The sequence below is a fragment of the Dryas octopetala genome, chromosome 7 (assembly GCF_963921425.1).
Source record: "Dryas octopetala chromosome 7, drDryOcto1.1, whole genome shotgun sequence".
Taxonomy (NCBI): Eukaryota; Viridiplantae; Streptophyta; class Magnoliopsida; order Rosales; family Rosaceae; genus Dryas; species Dryas octopetala.
The window spans coordinates 879,783-902,303 of record NC_141372.1 but is presented as its reverse complement, the minus strand read 5'-3'; the positions used below and the strand labels follow the sequence as shown (position 1 = coordinate 902,303).

The window sequence follows — 22,521 nt, the reverse complement described above, 5'->3', positions numbered from 1 at the left end:
TTTCTCCGTTTCACACGTCTTGTCCTTTTTTTAAAAATCCGATCCGGGTACTCAACGAATTTAATACACAGTAGCATCTTAACGCACATTTTACCATATATTCATTTTCATATACCATTTACAAAACAGATTATTTTCTATTTTAAACCTTTAAAAAGAAAGACACATGAAAATTTATATGTATTTTTTAGGCAGAAAGAAAATTGAATCGTATTTGGCATTTCCGATTTACCATAATTAAACTTGTTCAAACTATTGGCTGCTAGCCTTTCATCATAAAAAATAAATAAAATAAAAAACTTGTTCAAACTTCAAACTACCTTAAGTATTAGTATGGCCGTATGGGGAATATGTGTATCAAATATTGGGTAATTCAATAATATAGCATTTATTACGTTGAAAATTGAAATGCATGCCACTCAGCCATTCAATTAATGTTTCAAAATCTATCATCATATTTACTACTTGGATGACAATTAAAATTCCAGAAATTATTAATTGAGCTCCAAAAAATGAACTTAAATTAAAATTCTTCACTTGAAATCTCTCCATAAGTTAACGGAAAAAATGATGTTCTAATAAAATCCATGTCCTATTTTTGATGATTTCATCTTGTATTTAGCAAAAGAAATTGTCAACTCCCGAAAATAGAAAACAATGTACTATTTTGGTACATCCCATTTAATCTACTTTGGAATTATAGGTGGGTGGGTCCACATCATTTAGAACTTTATCTTTGTAAGACTTGGGACTCTAAAATAGAAATTGGGAAGGATTTTTTGGCAGGTTATGAGCACTTTAGAGGCTCCAGGCTGTCACGTTTCCATATTAAATGGCTCATGCCATATACATGATTACAAACGATCCACACCCTATTTCTTGCAATTTGCATGGTAGCATACGCATGGGTAAAATCGTCATCCAGGGACCAATAGCCCAATATAAAGCTTTTTTTTTTTTTTTTTTTTTGCGACAATACAACGTCGTCTTCTTACTACTGCGTAATTGGATGGAGCCTCTTGCACGCTCTCCAACGGCTTTGGAACTTAAACTCGCCTTATTCTTAGCTTATCCAGTACTTAATCCCTAGTTTAACTTTGACACACTCTATAATTTGGTTATCCCAAACACCGTTAAATTTATGACGCGTGTTAGCCATGCAGCTCAGATCTTCGTCGGACCCAGCCATAAAGATCCGTAAATACTTCTTTGTAATTTGTACAAGAAAAATAAGTGGATCTTTATATGTGTCGAATGAGTCAGGACCAAGTTCGTTTAAGTTGAGTTTATCATATTTTCATGTCGTACTTATACCGGTTCATATGTCTTAGATTTATGCTCGATATGGCTCCCAACTCATTTATGTTTGTGTCGTGCCTTAAATGAGCTAGGCCACGAATTATTACTCTTTTTTATTTTAAGAAATAAAAAACTAATTTTATTATACTTTTCTTTTTTATACTAAAATATTAAACTTTTTTTGCTTGAAAATTTAAATGTTTTTGTTTAAAAATTCTCTAAAAATGGAAAAACAATATTACACGAGCCATGTCTAGTTTAGATTCATTTCGTGCTCATGTTGTACTTGGTCAGTATCATGCTCGTGTCATACTGTGCTTGATAAGCTAAAAACTTCAACTCAATCCAACCCATTTACTCTGCCTTGTCATATATATTGTGTTGTGCCTATTTAAATTATGGTCATGTATGTTCGTACTAGCCCATTTAACTCCTCTACACCTTATAAATAACCATATTTTGTGTTAAAAATAACAATAATATCTCACCAACTAGATTGAAGATTAGTGTGTCATCAATTACATCCTCTATTCTTCACAGTGATCCCCAGTATAGTTGTTTGCTCACGCTGGTCCCACCCACTTCCTGGTCAAGTGACTCAAGTGGTATAGCCTGTAATATGCCCTTACGAAGTTACAAGCATGCAAAACATATTGAATGGGGCTTGAGAATGTGGGTGAATTGGGACCAAATTATGGGTGACGTTTATATGTCAAATATCAACCAAGTTAGCTAGTTTAAGTTGTGAGGGAAGTGTGAAACAATTGGTTGTAAATCAAACTTATAATGAATTTATAAATCAATTGATTTCAACGTCTCCAACAAATATTTAGCTTGTTATGTAGTTATACTAGCTATTTAACATGATATATACATTGAAAGGATAATCAACATAACATATACCGATATACGAGTATACGACCAAAGAATATTCTTTATTTTTCAAATTATAACGTGGAACCCACTACTCTAAGAATGATGCGGTGGAATTCTTTGACTAGTGATGATTACCTACTACTATTTTGTTAGGTAATAACGCACTAAAAGACAACAGAATGCAATAGCTCCCTGGGGACCCCAGCTCTGCTATACTGCTACATCCATGGACAATGGTATATCACTCCTTTCCTGTGAATGATTTTGCAGAAGATGAACAAAAGAATGGCTAAGAATAAATAATTATAAGGAATCATGGCATTTAGTAAACTATATGCATTAATGGAGTTGATATCATAAGAGGCTTAAGAGCTAGCATATATTAGTGTCATCTAACCCAATGAGAATACTATTATAAGTATAAGCATTAAGATGGGTCGGGTGGGTGTGTGAACTTTAGAGAACAAGCAAATGATTGAGATGGTTATTGACATTATAACCTTGCATTATGACCAAAACAAAAGCATAAGCATTAACGATAAAGCTAAATTAAATAAGAAAGATATAGAATAAGCCCAAATACATGATGTGGGTTGGGGTAGGGGTCCACAAAAGAAGGGTGATAATTGAGACTTGAGAGTGAAAGAACCCAAAAATGGGCGTGGTATGAGGGGAACATGGAAGCAGTGAAGTGTGTAGGGATGCAAGGAGACATTGAGCTCTGCAATTTTATGATGAAGCGAGAGCTCCATTTTGTCTTACAGCCTCTACTCTCTACCCAAACTTTATGCTCACAAGTCACAGCAAATTTGCTCTCAATTTTATATGCCACCACATCCATACAATTTTACAATCATACATACAGACAACTATTCATCCAGTCCCGGCCACTTTTGGGTATGTGGACCGAGATTCTAGGCAGCTTTGAGGGCTTTTTCAATTCAAGGAAAAGAAAAAAGGTCCTTTATATTGCAATAGGTCCTCACACTAGTGATTGATCTTCTTCATCTACCACTGGGTCCATTCCATCACACTAGTACAACAGTTGTTATTTTTCTGATATATTAAAATAAAAAACACTACTTTTCTTGTGTCTTGAGTCTCTTGACTCTTGGGTTACACATATTTTTAGAATTTAAAGATATAATTATCTTTACATTCTAGTGTTAAATCAAAACAAGCTTATAAAAAATGTATCAATCAATCAATCAATCAAAATTGTTTCATTTGACATATAATTTATTTAATATAAATATCAATTACAGATAGAGTTATGATTTTGGCATCCCGTTAAATGACTTCTTACACTCAATATATTTCTTCCCTCATGAGGAATGCATAAGGTTGATTTTGGAGTGGCAAAATAATTTCCTAAATAAATTGATGGAACTCTCTAAATATGGATATATCTTTTTCTATAGAGGGTGTATATAGATATATATAATTATTATTTTTTTGTTATATTGGAGGAGAGAATCGAATTTTAGACTTAATTTAATCTTAATCATTATCTTACTTATTTTCATCACTTGAGCTAACTTTAAAACTTTATAAAATTACTTTTTGATATAACATAAAATAATCTATATGAACCACACTGTTATTTTTTTTTCTTTGGAGACATTATTTCTTGAATCATTTTTTATATATTTATTTAGGAAGTGAATTCTAATTTGAGACATTTTTAATATTGTAGAGGGAAATATTACTAAATTAATAACTAAATGGTTTTACTAAACCAGAAGGCTAGAAATGTTGGCAGGCTGGTCGGGATCGGGTGCCGAAGAATTCATGTTCATACCAAAAAGAAGAAAAAAAAAAACCTCACTTATTATCTCTCTGGGCTTTGGGTGAAAGGCAGCCCATGCCTCCAGACAGCTCTCATTTAGTTAAGTGGGCTGTAATTCAAGGCACATCAAATTTGGGCCAGAAGAGCCATTTAAATGTGTAACCCAATTCTCTTAAGCGGGCTCAAAACTACTGACTCAGAGCCCATCCTGAAAATTTTACGCAACACAAATCACACATAAACGGTCATGAGGCTCGGTTTCTGTTTTCATAAAGAAAGAGAAAGGGACAAACGTCTCTTGCAGCTTCTTTGTGAAAGGTTTTAACAGGGTTTTAGTCCCTTCCATAGTAAACCCTAGTTCTGGTTGATTTAGGCGCGTAATGGAGGCTTTGAAGGTTTCAGATACTAACATGGTGGTGTATTTACATCCATCGAACAGTAACAAGGCTTACCAAGCAATCGTTCGCGAGCTTAGCTCTTTGCTTTTCAAGTACTTTTTCGTCAGATACTCAGCTTTTCTTTAATTCTTTAATATTGTGATATTTCTTGCTTGATACGTTTGAAGTTATCAAGTTTCCGTTAATTGTCGTTGGCTTGAATTTTGCGTACTTTATGATTGCTGATGAAGGCTCAATGCATGATCTTGCTGTTTGTGTTGGCCGAGTCACTGAGTCAAATTTCCTCAAGTTTGAGCTTTTGGAGAATCCATCCTGTTTTTTTTTTTTTTTTTTTTTTTTTTCCAGTTCTGAAAAAGTTAAAAGAGTGTTGGTCACTAGGTTCACTTTCTTCCATGATAAAATGATGTTTGACACTATTCAATTGCTAATTTTCTAATGATGTTTGACAATATTACGGTTGTCATAGTGAAATCTTTGCCAATTAATGTACTAGCTGCTATTTATTTTTTAATTTAATTTTTCTTTCTTTGGTCTCCCTTACAGGTTCAATGAAATTTTTGATGGTGTGGTATTGGCTTATGAATTCAACATTTTAGATAAGAATGCAAGGACTCTTTCTGGAATTCATCCTTATTTTGGTGTGAGACTAAAAGCAAAGTTGTTACTTTTTTCTCCAAAGCCAAATACGCTTTTAGGTAGTTTTTCTTGTCCTTTATGTTAATTAACGCAGCAAAATAGATGCAAATTTTATTCCTTTAACAATAGTATTTTCAGTTCAAAGTTGGTTTATTTTGTTATCAGGAAAAATCACCTTTTTTCAGCATCTTGTTATTGAATTCTGTGCTGCATTGTTCCTTCTATTTGTTAATGTTGACCTTACTGATTGTTTTGTAATATGCTGTCACTTCAGAAGGGAAGGTAGTGAAACTTACGCAAGGATCGATTCATGTCATTATTCTTGGCTTTGCATCTGCTACTATTACAGACAAGGACATTCGTGAAGAATTTAAACATAAAACTGTAAGACATTTCTTCACCATCATGTTTCAATGTTCATGTTCTTAGCATTGCCAATATTAATTTAGTTTTTCTTTGTTATATGCTGGTATTCTCATAGAAACGCGATGAGGAAGTATTTGTTAGCAGATTCCAAAAGCGTCATGTGATAAAAGTTGGAACCATAATACGATTCTTAGTCAAAAGGTGAGATGTGATTACTATTACGTTTTTAAGAAAGAAAAATAAATAAATCTGATATTTAGTGGCATAATTCTTATGGTGTGTTTTTTTCTTCATTTAATTGAAGAATGGTGTGCTCCTGCTATTAGCCATCTCCCTGGACCTCCCCCCATTATTTGTTAGCAAATTTCACAAGTATCGTCATATCCATGTAATGAGATTTTGTGCTAACATTTGTTAACTTATGGCACACTTGTGCAACTGAAATTCATACACTGTTGAACTTCTCATTCTGAATCTTGATTGTCGGTGCATGTATTTGCTTTCATGGCATTGATTCATCTTTTTGCAGTTTGGATGAGGAAATACTGCATATTTCTGGTTCTTTACTTCCATGTCACACAGGGAGCATTCACTGGTTGAACAGACATATGGAAGATGTTTCACTAGTGGACAGGTTTTCACTTGCCTTGGAGTTCCAGAACTTGTATTTAAATTTATACTCTATTAGGGAAAAAAGTATATTCTGAATTATAATTGTTAAAGGAATTTGTAGGAGTAATAAAAAGAGGAGTGAAAGTGAGGTGGAATCAGTTATGCAAGAGCCTGGTACAGCCTATGCCGAAGCATTTTCTGTCAATATTGACCATTATATCACGAAGTCAAAGAACCACAAAATAAGAGAAGAGTCTTGAAGACTGCTGTGGGGTCTTTGCATGATTTTTTGGTTCTCAGGTGATTTTCTTTTCCCAGTGGCGTCAATGTTTTGTTTATGCACTTTCCAAAGGAATGTTAAACTAATTAGTTCATCCAGGATAGATGAGGCAGGGTGACATGCAAAATTAATTTCAGGTTGCAGAACTTCAATTATTATTGAATAAATAGGTTCATTTTTCATGTTCAACTATTTGGGAATCGTTTATTTGGTACTGGTAATTGGTTTTAGAATTTTAAAAACTGTGATTTTCAGTGTTTTTGCAACTTTGTGATAAATTATCAATTTTTGAGGTTACACATGTTTTTCTATACTTGTGTTAAGTTTATTATTGATCATACAAATCACTTCCTTTCTTCTTCTTTTTCTTTTAATCATAAAGCCCACTCTCTGGTTAAATGTTTTCCATTGTAATGATTTCATTTCATCATGTAGCTGAGTCATGTGAGACCATTTTCAAGCCTGAGTAAATAGCTAACCTGAGCATGTTCAAGCTTGGTTCAGGGATGTTTGTTTGAAAAGTCAAGCTTGGGATTGATGAAGTTCGAGCTTGGCTCGACTCTGTACATTTTATGAACTAACTGAACTTCGACTTTGAGTGTTCTTTGGGTTGTTCCCTAAAATTCCCAGATTTGTGGCATTAGCTCAAGCAAATTTTGTCATGGTGTGCGATTTCCTAGAGTATTTTGACCGCTATTTGTCCCTTGATGTATAAAAGTGTCTCTGTCCAATTGATAACTTAGTGGTATTCCCTGAAATAATAATTGGATTGTTGAACGATTAGTTCATTGGTATAACCTAAGTAAACATCGGACTCACTGACAAATATCATGGATTCAGTATACCTAGAAGTGGCAGGCCGGAGTTTTACAGACAAGTGCATTCTCTTATGAGCAAATCTATTGCTGTTGAATTGTTTCATATCTGACTTGCATTTTGTTTTAATATCATTCTAGTATGAGTTTTCTTGCAAGTTCCTAATGCCACATACATAATTTGTGTCTATAGTCACTAATCCCTTGGTGACAATAAGAAAAGGTACAACATAATTTGTTTTCTTGCTCCCATTGTAGGACAATAAGAAAAGCTTGAAGAACACACTAGAGGAAATCTTTAGGGTAATCTCAATAGTAAGGGATTAATGTGCGGCTTTTGTTCTTATTAGTTCTCAGATCTCTATATCGGGTGGCAGTATGGAGGCCTAACAGGCAATGTTGTAGTTTGGATGGGAGATGAACTGCACAAGATCCCAGTTTTGGATCTTAAGAACCAGTAACTCGGATTGGTTTAGATTTTCTGAAATTTTGCAGTGTGACAACTGACATGTTTCTTGTTGTTGTCTGTATACAAAATTCCTTCACTAATTAAAGGGAAATAATGTTCATTTGGGTGCTGAGCTTGTTTTGTTTCTTTGCAGGGTCTTTAAATTTTATTTGCTTCCAGGGAAATCATTTATACCCAGAGTCTGTTGGTATATGGTAAAGGTGCAACTGGCTGAAAAAGCCAAATCCAAAAGCATTGAAGATCTCCATCTTAATTCAATATTTGCGCCCTGTTGGAGGTTAGGTTTGCTGCACACGCATCTCTGTTTTACATAGTTTTATGTGTATCTGATGTCGATCTTTTACATTGAATGCATTCCTCTGCTTCTCGATTTCAATGAATTGTGGGTCCAATGACTATCTTCTTTTTTGTTTTTCTTGTTCACAATAATGGCATGGCTTTTGCATTCTTCCCAAGGAGTTATAGGTTCAATTCACATAGCACATTACAGTTTGAGGGCAAGGCATGTTAGCACCCTTCCCTTGTGTTTCTCTAACAGGTGCTATTGCATGTTGGGCTAGTAGCCTGATAGATAGCCTGTGGTTAGGCTTGTCCTGTATGGTTTTTATCTACCAAAATGAGCATTGTTAAAAATATATCTTCTTTGGGATCTTATTTCTTGTGGGGTTCTCTTGAGGTTATATACTTATATCCCAATTCAATGAATTCATTGTATGCTACAGCTAGATTAAACAGATGTCAAATACCTAGTCATTTGGACTTGATATTTGGTCCATTTTATTAGCTTGTAAACACATAAAATATGGGACGACAACTATTGTTGAATATGTCAATCATTTTCATAGGGATGCGGGTGCTTAAAAGTACATTCCATTTGCACCATGTACTTATGATTGGCATTTTGCTTCTTCACGAATGGTATGGGCAGGTCATATAATAATAAGAAATACCAAGACAGATATATTTACAGGTGGAATCATAATCACAATCGTATTCGTATTCGTATCGTCATCATAATCAGGTATGGCCCTTTGGGGATTCCATCAAAAACACCCCATACTAGTTTTAGGCTATCTTAAACATTCATAAAAATGAAAGAGAGTTTTTCAGTAAATTATTAGAATAACAAGTAGTAGTGAATAAATGAGGTATGAGATGAGAGAGACAAGTAAAAAGGGGTAGGAGAAGATGGGGTTTTCAGGTTGGTGAATGATTCTCACTCCCATGTGCGCCGTTGTTTTCTAAATAAGAAAAATACAGAAAGGGTCGTGACAAATTCTCCCACATAATCCGGCATTGGAACATGCTCTCCCTATTATCATACTCTATTTTCTTTCTTTTCCATGAGCTTTGGCTGCTTGTTAGCCTCCTTTATACTTGTACTTTTACACCATGTGTAAGCAACAAGCACCTAGATAATTAAGTAAACTCAGAATCTATGTTTTTCTCGACCTTTTATTTTATTATGTGATCCACAACTGGCACTTCCTGCCCCTTTTGTCTTCTTCCATGTTTTTATTTATCCAAAGGTAGTGGATTTGAACTTTGGACATTTCTAGTATTTGGGAGAAAAATATTACTAGATCAATAATTTGTTGGTGCATACTTTACATTCAATGGCAAAAATTACATTGGGGGTGGGGTGGGGGTACTCTACCTAATATGCAAATCCATAGTAGGCATTGAGGCACTCTACCTAGATAGATTAAGAACCTAAAATCAATATTAATTTCATATTTAAAGTTATCTTGTAGGTTGATTGGATCATAATTTATAGATAATAACTAACGCTGGTAAACCTCTAACAACCAAATCTTATTGCAAAACCATGCTAATCATTTTCAATCATTCGTTGTAATTAAAAAATAAGTACATAATAAAAGGCTGAGAATTGATTAGCGCTTTGAGTAATTATGCCCAACATCTCACTCACCAGGCCACCACTATTTGTCCGTCACTACACACTACATCCTATAATGGGAATGAGCCCCTAATCTCGTCAACGGATCGCTTAGTGTGTACTCAATTCAATATGTAAGTCTATGACCATCCTTCGAGAGAGGGAATATATATGTTAAGGTGGTTAGAAAAATCAAGGTTCTAAGACAGCTAGCAATCCATAATTTCTAGTGTAATCTCTTAGAATATTGGTCTATTAGATTGTTATGTTTAGAAAAGTTTTGGACCTCTTTTAAATATATATAATGTAACTGATATTATTGTATCTGTATGACTGTATCACACAGTCTAACACTCTAACATATTAAGTTATTGGACTCTCAATGTATTAAACTATCAAACATGTTAACATCAATGTATCTGTATAATATCAGCTATATATGAAATTACATGATAATAATTTGATGCATGAGAGGTTGGCAGGCATGCTTGGCCTGGGTGTCATGGCCTCTCTCTCTCTCTGTGAGTGTGAGTAGGGATTTCTTGGGAATGACCATCATCATAATTTGATAAATGGCTGCTGCCGTACGTCTTACAAATTACAGTCTAGCAGATAAGGTATATGGGCTGGCCAATATTGCCTATTTGGCTATTTGATTGACAAATACATCGGCATGTGGCAATTGGCATGGCATGTGAGAGAGAGAGAGAGAGAGAGAGAGAGAGAGAGAGAGAGAGAGAGAGAGAGAGAGAGAGAGATAGATGGGATTGAGGATTGTAATCTGATACATTTCTTCTCTTTCAGGTATATGAGAAGAAAGAATCTATGGGAAATAGTTAGTTGGTTGTAGTGTACCAAATTAATGATAATTGGGAGGATTAGGAATGAGGATAGAGTGAAATTCAGAAGTTAGATTCTTATTTTTGTGCTGTGTGTTCACCGTCCAAAATCCAAAATCCAAATGATGGTGTGGTTTGAAAAGCTGGCACAAGAACCCTTTTGTTTTCGTTTGGAGTGTTTGGACTATGGTGCGTGCGATTCCATGATTATATATTTGTAGCTTTTTGTTACGTAAAGACTGAGTAGGTTGTGTGTTGTACTATCAATCAGTAATCACTAATCAGTAATCAGTATGTTCCATAACTATTGCACGTACGTGCTGCTGAGTTAGTGCAATTCTATCTGTCTATCTGTACTGTCTTCTCCTTTCGGTTGCACGGAATTGACCAACTCACTCATCCTCTGCGTCAGATTTGCAAAAAAACTTTCACACTTGTATCCGCACTATACTCTTTAGTCTATATATACATACATGATTACATGTGCAAATTTTTTACTATTTTATTTTATATTTTCCCCTACTTTTAATGCCAAAGTTCCAACTCCCAACCCTCTCTATCTTTGTCCCTCCAACAGTCCAACCATTATGTATACATGGACTATATGCCACAGTCAAATGGGTCGACCCATAATGGGATGTCCTTTTTTTTAACGGGTTGAATCGAAAAATGTTATATGAAATACAGTGATAATTTCATTTCAAATTATTAAACAATTTTAATTCTAAAGAATAGTGAAGGCCACTGAGAAATGTTAAATGCCAGCGAGACTTATATATTGATTGCCGCATACTACGCCGTGCAGGCATCCATCATGTTATGTTGAGGAGAAAAAGTGTGAAATTTAATGTTATTCGAACACAAACACAAACACACGCGTCAATAAAAACAAAACTTTGAATATAACATGAAGGTTTGAGATGAAGACCTAAAGTACTTGTTTGTATCATATTAATACACACAGCTTAGACGGCGGTGTACAACTGTACATTCGGTGTACCCCTCAAGTCTCAACCCTCCAGATGCCACATTGTTTTCAATATTAGCTAAGTTAGCAACTGTTTTTCTTTTTTTCTTTTTTATATATCCATTCCACTTGCATGTTTGCAACGTTTCTGCGCGTGAACATATATATAACTATATATTGGTCAATCAAATTTCGAACCAATTTGGTGATGTTGACTTATTTCCCTTATATTTTTTTCCTGTTTTCTTTTTTATAAATATAGGGTGAGCTGGTTATGAATTTCATACCTGGAATTTCTATATTTAGACTGAAGAGAGAGCCATACAAAGGGCAGGGGGCTCTTTCTCTTCTTTTTATCCCCCTCAATTTTTGGGTGGTCCTGAATATTTATAAAAATATAGAGAGTGTGAACACAGAACGTACTCATTTAGCAATGTCTCTGACTGGTATTGCTGAATTAGTTAGAGCTTCTGCGTTGGGGTTGAGAAGGAGTTGTTAAATTGAATATTAATTATTCCATTTTAGTTATTATATATAGAATTAAGGTATTTGCAAACTAGCTAGGAAACGCTGTTTTGACAATGACATATGGATGCAACATATAAGGACACCCTTATTAAAAACTTGTTTTTTTAAGTTTAAAGATCACTTCAATTTGCAATAAACGAATCACTTAATTAAGCTGTTAGAATTAATGTTGATTGGTATCTAATTAATCACAAATTAAGTCAGTAGATTTACCAAATGTAGTCTAAAGTTGTAAGAACTAAGAAAGGCACGATAGGTTTTCATGACAACATTATTTATTGAATAACTTCAACATTTGTATACAGTACATATACAAAAGTGTTCACCGAAGAAACATGATTTAAAGGACAAGTGAGAAACAATAAATCTAATTTTTAAATTTAAAACGATAATTGAAATCAATAAATATTAAAATAAATTCAACACTTGAATATATTTTTTCCACGAGCATTCTGAGTACATAACTTTATTTGGACCCAAAAAAACATTTTTAACTTTGTCATATCCCAATCTAATAAATTAAGAAGTAAAACATGATGGCGCATAGTGCAGTGCTCTGACATTGGACGGTAAAGCATGTCTCTAACAAATGAAGCTAATTAATCGGTGACAAAAGAAATCATATATATTTAGTATTAATCCACTATCTGATTGCATGCACGAGTATTCTAAAGATGATCACTCTGAACAATGCAAGAAGTTACTTGTAGCTCGTTTCCAGTACGAGGCACACTTTGTTGCGACCCTCCCTGATCATGTTTGTATTAAAATTATTAATCTTAATTAATTTCCTTAATTAAAGGAAGGACAATAACAACAAATTAAGCAAAACAATCTAACATCTGCAACGTGGCGGCCTCTGGAGAACTGTACTGCGCTGTAGTGTTGTACCCAAACAGAAACAAAACCAAAAAAAAAAATTTACTATGTAAACCGAAAGTGGGTATAACCGTATAATATAAAATCTAAGGCATATGTCCTCGGATTAAAGAGTGTTAGTTAAGAATTAAGGTGTTACTTGTTAGTACGTACTACGTACGTCACCAAACTAGCTTTGGCATTTGGCATGTGCCAGCTACGGAATCATACTAGTTTAATTACGCAGCAACAACCTTGTCGCCCTTCACCCAACTCGATTAATTGCCATGCCAGAAGCTTAATTAGTGCTGTGGATTCTATGTAAACCATAAAGGACATTCCCCAAACAAATATTAATAATTACTACAAAAGTTGTAGGTTTTCTGTTAAACAAGCTTAGTTTATAATCTAAACATTGTGCCTACGTCCTCATTCCACCATCCAAAGCTAAAAGCGACTTACGCATATGCTTTGTTGTTTTGTCTAAGTGCTTTTTAACATTTAATTTCTTCACCCCTCTTAACTTATAATCAGAACTTGAATAAGTTTTTATAAGGAACACATTGTAGGGTCACTTTGTGTTGTAATTCAAAGATCCGAACATGTTTATTGGATATAGTGTTCATCTATTAATATGATGATAATTAGTAAAAATGAAAAATACGTAGTTCATATCATTACATTACAATACATAGTGACACCACAATGTATACCCCTCAAATAAACTCATTTAAATAATAGCTTTGTCCTCCAGTTGCAAACAAAATACAAAAACCAATCTCATATTTTGTATTAGAAGTAATTTTTTGATGTGACTGTAATATGTCCATGTATTAATTAACCTATGTGATAATGTGTATATTATAAATACTAAACACTGAAATTTGGCCAAAAAAAAAAAAAAAAATACTAAACACTGAAAGTATAACTTGTTATCCGAGTCCACTCTTAATAAAGTATATCCAATTTGTTATCTGCCTATACTATAATACATAAATTAATAACGACAAACAAACGGTGTTCACATCAACCAAATTTGTTCCTCAATTAAAATAAGAGCACTACTGTCCATTGGATGTATTCTATTATTATATATTATCAACGATGTGGATGGGACTCGTGTCATGGTTCACATAAAGTGGTGTACGTGTGTGAGTGTAAGGATTTACAATTTCACTTTTGATTTAAAAATTACAAGTAAAGAAAAGCCCGTACGAGAAGGAGAGGGTTGGCCCTGGCCCTAGTCCCGTGGGTCCGTGCAGCCCGTGACAGAGTTCAGTACAACTAAGCCAGCTTCCGAACCTAGACGCCTTTTGATAAAGTCACCCACTTCTCTCTTTCTTTCTCTGCCACCACATAAAATATAACCCACCTCCCTATTGGCCCATTTGACAGGCACTGGGTCCCACCCAATACTATACCCCCCTGACCCCTCTCCTATTTGCGGATTGGACCCCATCCCAAGCACAGTGGCGGTGCCATGTCAGCTCCTGACACTGACGTGGGATAACGGTATTCATAGAGAACCGTGCACTCGGTATTACCGTATTAGTGAGACCCGACCCCCCTTGATACTCGAGATTTTTACCCGGTTCCAGTCCAGTAGATAAACGACCCGGCCCCATCAGTTTTATATATCAAAATGAATTAAATAAAAATAATAATGTTTGAAAATACCCATGCCTGCTGCGTTTAATTTCCATGTTACCCTTCCTGTAGTTTAAATCCTACATATATTCCCCAAATCTTTCTGAAATGTTGTCTTAATACAAACAAAGAGAAGGGGAAATTAAAAAGAGGAAGAAAACAAAGTAAGGGAAATTATGAAATGTGGGTGCAAATATTATTTATGGTGAAGAAGATATTATACCTCTATGTTTCCCCGGATTTGATTGAAGATGTGTTTGTGTTTGTGAATTAAAAACATTGAACAATGAAACAATGAATTATGAATTATGAATGAATGCCATGCATGATCCTTAAATCCTAACAAGTGAGTAAGGAGGGGGTACGAGTACCTAAGTAGTCTAACCAAACCATGCAAATCAATGTGACGTTTGGGGGGGGTGCACCCTACCTCCCATAACATGCACGTGGACCCATGCATCTCATTGGCTTACATTGATCCCTTATTTTTCTTAGTGCTTATTTATTTAATCACTTTAATTAGGCCCTTTTATAAATGTTTTTAGGGGTGAGCTGAGGTAATGTAAATGATTGATCTTGATGGTCACTTAAGCGCCAGATGTCGCGATTGGGTGCTTGTATTAGGGAAAAAAAAACTAGAATCTGATTGGGTAGGGATGCTCAACTATGGGGAAAGGATGGATCGATTAGGAAGAGACATTTTGGCTGTTTGTTTTGGGGGTTTATAAAGAAAGGGAAAGATGGGGCATCCTTGCACATGGGGTATGGTCAGATTTGGAGAATACAAAATCGTTGCCTTTAGGAGAAGAAGGGTTAAAATAATTTTAAATTCATTTTCAAGCAGCCAAAAAGCAATCTTCCATTGCTCATAAGTTCAACTACTTGTAGCTAGAGAAAACTTTTTTTCTCACAAGGCTACAAGTATGCATGTGGTGGGTTCTCAGTTTCATTACTTCAAGTATTCAACTCGTGTGCAAAAAGCATACTGTTAAACACTTTCTATTTTCATTTTCTTCACTGACCTCGGCGGCTCTCCTATTAACTAATTAACAAAGATATCCTTCTGTTATTTAATTTTAATTGTTCATTTATTTGTAAAATACTACTTTATTGAACCACTTCTAAGGTTCTTAATTCACTTGGACATTCATTTTCAAGATGCATCCATGGTTCAAGATGTCTATGTAAGAAATTAATGGACTTACGCATTGTTCTTAATACCTTACCATTGCTTAATTGACAAGCAACAGAATTATTAATCAATACCAAGACTGTAAGCACAATCCAGCAAGGATTCCTAATCCTAATAGGATAAAGAAGACTCGGTTGACTACAGGCCTTTATGCATAAGCAAAGTTATATTCAGAATAGGATTTATATATGAGTTACATTAAGATAGAATTGCTAGAATCCCTTAATGGAAGGGACTAGGATTTCTCTGATTTCTCTATATAAGTAATAGTCCCCAGTCACACAGTTATCAAGTCATATTTCTAAGTTCCATTGTGAGAGAGGCTTTCAGTTTCCTGGCTGTGCTGACTGGAAGATTATTGCTGCACAACATCGTATTCAGACCCCCTGCATCATGTCGACATCTGGTTAGCTATTTCATATATGATGTGTTTGCTTATTGATATAACAATGATACAATGCTTGAATCTGTTCATTACTGGTGTATGCTTACAGATGTTGGAAATACTAACATGTGGTATCAGAGCAATCATACACCAATTCAAGTTTACAGTATAATCATTGTTTTCAGTTTTAGTTTAATCAAACATAACTGTATTATTAATTTTTCTTTATGTATTTAAGTTTTGCCTGCTACATTTATTTCTTGTGCTGTAGTTGGTTTCGATTCTGGATGAATTTTTCCATTGCTCAAATTTTATATTGTTACTCAATTTCATATGTTATTTTGTGTGCATATACTAACACCTGATTTTTCCTGGTTCTGAGTATAAAATCAATTGTATGTACACTGTATTATATTACAATAGCAATTATATCCGCTGCAGAATTGTCAAAGTTCTAACAATTCTATTTAAGCATGTGATCTGGTGCTTACTCATTATTCTCATAATATCAGGAAACACAAATACTCCTATATTATGAGCACTATGATTAACACGAAAGCATCACCAGATTACTAAACAGTAGTTCTGCAATTTTAGGTGTTCTAATTTTTTTTTGGATACTTAAGATTGCAAAACTAACATGCTTCAGTCTTCTTATGGGATCAAATTTCTTTTGGTTTTGTTTCTGTTAAACAAATTGCAGACACAAAGTCAAAATAAATGATCTTATAAAAGGGTGGAAGCATGATTCATGATACGAATTCTTGGCTGCATGCTCAACACAAATATGATCATGTAGCCAAAGAACACTTGCAGTACAGGGCATATATTTTCACACGAAATATATTATGATCAATTTATAGTAATTTTTGATTTATGCAGCATCCATGAGTTTCTCCAACATTGAGCCACTGAATGGACATAATTACAAAAAGTGGAAGCAAGACATAGAGATTGTCCTGGGGCTCAATGATTTGGACATGGCACTTAGGGAGAAACAACCAGCTGCACTTACAGCAACTAGCACTGCAGAAGAAAAACTTGAGTTTAAGAAATGGGAGAAAGCAAACAGGATGGCACTACTAATTATCAAAAGGAACATGGCTGATATTGTCAAGGGAGGAATTGATGAGAACGACAGTGCAAAGGCTTATTTTGATTCCATTGGGGAGAAGTACAAGGAATCAGAAAAGGCTGAGACAAGTAACCTGATGGCTGCATTAACAGGAAAGACCTTTGATGGCACTGGCAGTGTAAGGGAATATATTATGTCATTGATTGACATTGCAGCAAAGCTAAAAGCTTTGAAAATCCCTATTGCTGATGAATTTATTGTGCATCAAGTGTTAATGACCTTACCAGATCAGTATGAACACTTGATCTCCATTTATAGTGCACAGAAGGAAAAGTGGACTTTGAATGAACTCATTGGCATGTGTGTTCAAGAGGAAGAAAGGAGCAAGAAAGGAAAGGCAGTGGCAGATGTGAACTTTGTGCAGAGGACCAACAATGGTAAGAAATTTTTCAAAACCAACAAAAGGGACTTCACGAAACCTAAAGGTGCACCAGACAATGCAAGCAACTCAAAATCCACTCCTGATGGCCTCAAGACAGTGAAAACCTCTAAGTCTAAATGTTTTCACTGTCATAAGGCTGGCCATTTTAAGAAAAATTGTGAGAAGTGGAAAGCATGGATGATTAAGAAAGGTAATCCACATTGTTTTTACTTGGAAATTAATCTTGTTGATTCTCCTATTAATTCTTGGTGGTTAGATACAGGCTCACCCATTCATATTGCAAATTCTTTGCAGGGTATCACAAGAAGGAGGACACCAAGGAAGGATGAAGTCAACATCCGAGTAGGCAATGGAATGCAAGTAGCTGTCAAGGCTATAGGAGTTGCCAGCATTAGATTAGGATCTGGTCTTGACTTAGAATTAGATGAAGTTTTTGTTATACCTTCATTAAGAAGGAATTTGGTTTCGGTTGTTAAGTTGGTTAGGAAAAATTATGAATTTATCATTAATAAAGCTGGTTTGCAATTTTCTCTTAATTCTTCCATTGTTGGTACTGCTGCACTTGTTAATGATCACTGGAAATTAGTTTGTGCTGAACACAATGAAGTAAATGATATTAATATTTCATCTGCTGTTAAGAGAACAAGAAGCAATGAAAATTCATCAGTGTTATGGCACAAACGACTTGCTCATATATCCAAGGAAAGGATGCAGATTTTGATTAAAGAAAAACACATTCCAAACCTTGATTTTTCTGATTTTGGAGACTGTATTGAGTGCATCAAAGGAAAAACAACAAACTCCAGAAAAATAGGTGCTAACAGAAGCCATGAATTACTTGAAATAATCCACACTGACATTTGTGGACCATTTTCTTGTAAAACAATATGCAAGAACTCCTATTTTATCTTGTTTATTGATGATTTCTCAAGGTATTGCACTTTGTACCTTATCTCCGAAAAGTCACAGGCACTTGATTTCTTCAAGATTTTTAAATTAGAAGCAGAAAAACAACTTGGCAAGCAAATAAAAATTGTAAGGTCAGATCGAGGAGGAGAATTCTATGGCAAGTACAGTGAAACAGGGCAAAGTATGGGACCTTTTGCTAAGTATTTACAGGAAAATGGTATTCAGGCACAATATACAACACCAGGCACTCCACAGCAAAATGGAGTTGCTGAAAGGAGGAATAGAACCCTCATGGAGATGGTAAGATGTATGATGTGCACTACTAAACTTCCAAAATTCCTATGGGGAGAGGCCTTAAAGACTGCTAATTATGTGACCAACAGAACCCCAAGTAAGGTACTAGACAAAACCCCTTTTGAGCTTTGGACAGGAAGAAAACCAGGCTTGCTACATCTACACGTATGGGGATGCAAAGCAGAAGCAAGATTGTACAATCCAGATCAGAAAAAGCTAGATGCCAGGACAACAAGTGGTTTCTTCATTGGTTACCCCGAAAAATCTAAGGGATACAGATTCTTTTGCCCATCCAATTCTACTAGAATAGTAGAGACAAACATTGCAAAGTTTATAGAAGAAGCAACCTCGACAAATGAATCTGCAGTGAGAGATTTTGAACTAGAAGAGGTTAAAAGTGATCAACAACCACTGAATGCTTGCTTACCACTTTCAGATCAAAATTTTTTGGTACCTACAATTCAGACCACCTTGGAACCACAAGCTGCAGTGACGACTGAAGCAGCCCAGACTGAACCACAAACACAAGTGAATACACAACAAAATGACAATGACATTGAGCAACATACTGAGGACATTCCTAGAAGGCAATCTACCAGGCAAAGGAAATCAGCCTTGTCAGAGGATTATGTGCTTTATTTACAAGAAATCGATTTTGATGTAGGAGAAGAAACTGATCCTAGAAACTTCACACAAGCAATAAGCAGTACAAACTCACTGAAGTGGCAGGAAGCAATGAAAGCTGAGTTAGACTCGATGCAGGTAAATCAAGTATGGGAATTAACTGAAGTACCAAAAGGATTTAAACCAATTGGCTGCAAATGGATTTTTAAAACAAAGAAAAATCCTGATGGTAGCATAGAGAGGCATAAAGCAAGGTTGGTAGCAAAGGGGTTCACTCAAAAGGAAGGGATAGATTACACTGAGACATTTTCTCCAGTCTCAAGTAAGGATGCTTTTAGAGTCATTATGGCTTTAGTGGCACATTTTGACATGGAGCTGCACCAGATGGATGTTAAAACTGCGTTTCTGAATGGGGAATTGGAAGAAGAAATATACATGACTCAACCTGAAGGTTTTATAAAGGATGGACAGAATCATCTTGCTTGCAAATTAAGGAAGTCAATTTATGGACTCAAACAAGCATCAAGACAGTGGTATGTCAAGTTTGACTCAGTAATCACAACTTTTGGTTTTCAGGAAAATTCTGCAGATGAATGTATATATCTCAAATTTAGTGGGAGTGATTTCATCTTCCTAATTCTCTATGTAGACGATATTCTACTAGCCAGCAGCAATAAGAAACTCTTACATGAAACCAAGGACTTCTTATCAAATAATTTTGAAATGAAGGACCTTGGTGAGGCATCTTATGTTCTTGGGATAGAGATCAAGAGAGATAGAAAGAATTTTCTGTTGGGATTGTCACAACAAGCTTATATTAAACGAGTTCTTAAAAGATTTGACATGGTGAATTGTAAGTCAGGAGATTCACCAATGTCGAAAGGGGACAAATTTAGCAAGAAACAATGTCCCACAAATGAACAAGAAATTTTGTTCATGAAAGATAAACCTTATGCATCATTGGTTGGGTCCATAATGTATGCTCAGCTTTGTACCAGACCCGACTTGGCTTTTGCAGTAGGTATGTTGGGAAGGTATCAGATAAACCCAGGACAAGCTCACTGGGTTGCAGGGAAAAAGGTGCTCAGATATTTGAAAAGGACAATGGATCACATGCTGGTGTTCAGAAGGGTAAAAGACTTAGAGTTAATTGGATATTCTGATTCAGATTTTGCAGGATGTGTGGACAGTTTAAAGTCCACAACTGGATATGTATTCATGCTTGGAGGAGCAGCTGTCTCGTGGAAAAGTGTAAAACAAACATTAACCACAACATCCACTATGCAGGCTGAGTATGTAGCAGTGTATGAAGCAGCAACACATGCCATTTGGTTGAAGAGTTTTATGCAGGAAACAAAAATTATCCAGTCAGCATCTAATCCTATAAGGATTTTCTGTGATAATAGTGGGGCAGTCAATTTCTCTAAGAACAGTAAAAGGACATCCAAGTCTAAGCACATTGGAACAAAGTTTTTGATGGTAAGAGAGAATGTCAGAGCAGGAGAGTTGCAGATCGAGTATGTAAACACTAAAGAGCAGCTGGCAGATCCATTTACTAAAGCCTTAGCAGTAGGAATCTTCAAACAACATGTGATCAACATGGGAGTATTGGAGGATTTAAAGGCAGCAATTCAGTGGGAGTTTTAGTTATAGTGGGAGCATCCAAAAGTTGTATAATTTCCAAGTTTAAATCAGCGTGATAGTTGATTTCCTGCAGTATCAGTAGTAAATGCAGAACAATAAATGCCATTGGTTCAATTTTGAACATTTAAGTCAATTATGTTGTGTTAAGGTTGAACTGGTATAATCATGATTTCAGTTTTTGCTAGTTCAATTTTAATGCTTACATATAATTTTCATTTTCTGTTAAAAGTTCTAACAGTATTCATGTTTGTTGGTGTAATTTTCTATAGACTACAGACAATAACATTGTTATTCAGGTTATACCATATATAATAAAAGCATAATGTTTTTCACATATGCATATAGTTATCTTGCTTTTGAGTTTCAGAGATATTGTATTAAGGATAACAATATCATATAGGAGGACCAAGTTTACAAGTTAAGATACGACTAAGGCACTGGTATCTTGTAAACTAAATATTATACTTTGCTGATGACTTTGTCAAGTACAGTTGCGAATGTCAGTGATTATAAGGAGTTTGAGCATTTTTTCATAGCTCTGTTACACCTTGTAGTCTGATGTTTGACGATGTACTTAGACATAGTTGAATTGAGTCTAGTTTTGTAAATATTCTGAGCGCTATTGCAGATTGCTTGAAGTGATGAGTAAGCATATTGGTTAAGAACAATGCTTGTCCAAGTGGGAGAATGTAAGAAATTAATGGACTTACGCATTGTTCTTAATACCTTACCATTGCTTAATTGACAAGCAACAGAATTATTAATCAATACCAAGACTGTAAGCACAATCCAGCAAGGATTCCTAATCCTAATAGGATAAAGAAGACTCGGTTGACTACAGGCCTTTATGCATAAGCAAAGTTATATTCAGAATAGGATTTATATATGAGTTACATTAAGATAGAATTGCTAGAATCCCTTAATGGAAGGGACTAGGATTTCTCTGATTTCTCTATATAAGTAATAGTCCCCAGTCACACAGTTATCAAGTCATATTTCTAAGTTCCATTGTGAGAGAGGCTTTCAGTTTCCTGGCTGTGCTGACTGGAAGATTATTGCTGCACAACATCGTATTCAGACCCCCTGCATCATGTCGACATCTGGTTAGCTATTTCATATATGATGTGTTTGCTTATTGATATAACAATGATACAATGCTTGAATCTGTTCATTACTGGTGTATGCTTACAGATGTTGGAAATACTAACAGTCTATGCGACTTGTAGTCTGCTGCATTGACCTATACTTTGATTCTTTTTCAAAACTAGCCTCGAAAAACAAAAAAAAGAAAGAAAAAATATCACTTTGTGAATAAAAGCAATCTAATTGACCTCCAATTTAGGAAGTCGGAGTCACCTCCCAATTCCCATAGAATAAAAAAACTTGACCTTTAAATTTTCTAAGATTCAAGTCCAGTACTTATAAGTTGATTTGCTGGATATATTGACCTCTACTTTGCTTATCCATTTTTAATTAAAAACAAGAACAAAATATTACCAAACATGCCAAAGGTACCGAATAAATCTCTATCACATGCAAATTGGAAATTTGGCACGATATCAAAGAATTTTTGTGTTTCGATTTGTTGGTTCTCAATTCATCTGCATGGGATACAGCAAGTCTCACTAACAGTCTAACACATATATACATTATTAGAGAAAGAAATGTAATTACCAT

The 22,521-nt window shown here is 35.0% G+C and overlaps 1 protein-coding gene across 4 annotated transcripts; it reads left to right on the top strand.

Annotated features, from left to right (window-relative positions):
- The first annotated feature begins 4,295 nt into the window (after positions 1-4,295).
- On the top strand, positions 4,296-8,168 carry LOC147278121 (DNA-directed RNA polymerase I subunit rpa43-like). 4 transcript variants are annotated; one of them, XR_015123504.1, is made up of 8 exons: positions 4,296-4,454; positions 4,906-5,057; positions 5,273-5,382; positions 5,480-5,565; positions 5,894-5,998; positions 6,098-6,276; positions 7,330-7,374; positions 7,674-8,168. XR_015123504.1 is itself a non-coding variant. In XM_086251990.1 (7 exons), the coding sequence occupies exons 1-6, from the start codon at positions 4,345-4,347 to the stop codon at positions 6,234-6,236; spliced, it is 699 nt and encodes a 232-aa protein (XP_086108116.1). In that variant the 5' UTR covers positions 4,296-4,344; the 3' UTR covers positions 6,237-6,276; positions 7,674-8,168. The 4 variants fall into 4 exon arrangements, 3 of the variants coding, with proteins under 3 accessions (XP_086108116.1, XP_086108115.1, XP_086108118.1); XM_086251990.1 differs by lacking the exon at positions 7,330-7,374 and having other exon boundaries at positions 5,276-5,382; XM_086251989.1 differs by lacking the exon at positions 7,330-7,374.
- The last annotated feature ends 14,353 nt before the right edge of the window (positions 8,169-22,521 follow it).

Excerpts from the sequence above, each read along its gene's own strand:
- LOC147278121 (XM_086251989.1), top strand. The coding sequence starts at position 4,345 with ATGGAGGCTTTGAAGGTTTCAGATACTAACATGGTGGTGTATTTACAT. Across the intron at positions 4,455-4,905 it reads CTTAGCTCTTTGCTTTTCAA|GTTCAATGAAATTTTTGATG; the intron begins GTACTTTTTCGT and ends TCTCCCTTACAG. Across the intron at positions 5,058-5,272 it reads AAAGCCAAATACGCTTTTAG|AAGGGAAGGTAGTGAAACTT; the intron begins GTAGTTTTTCTT and ends CTGTCACTTCAG.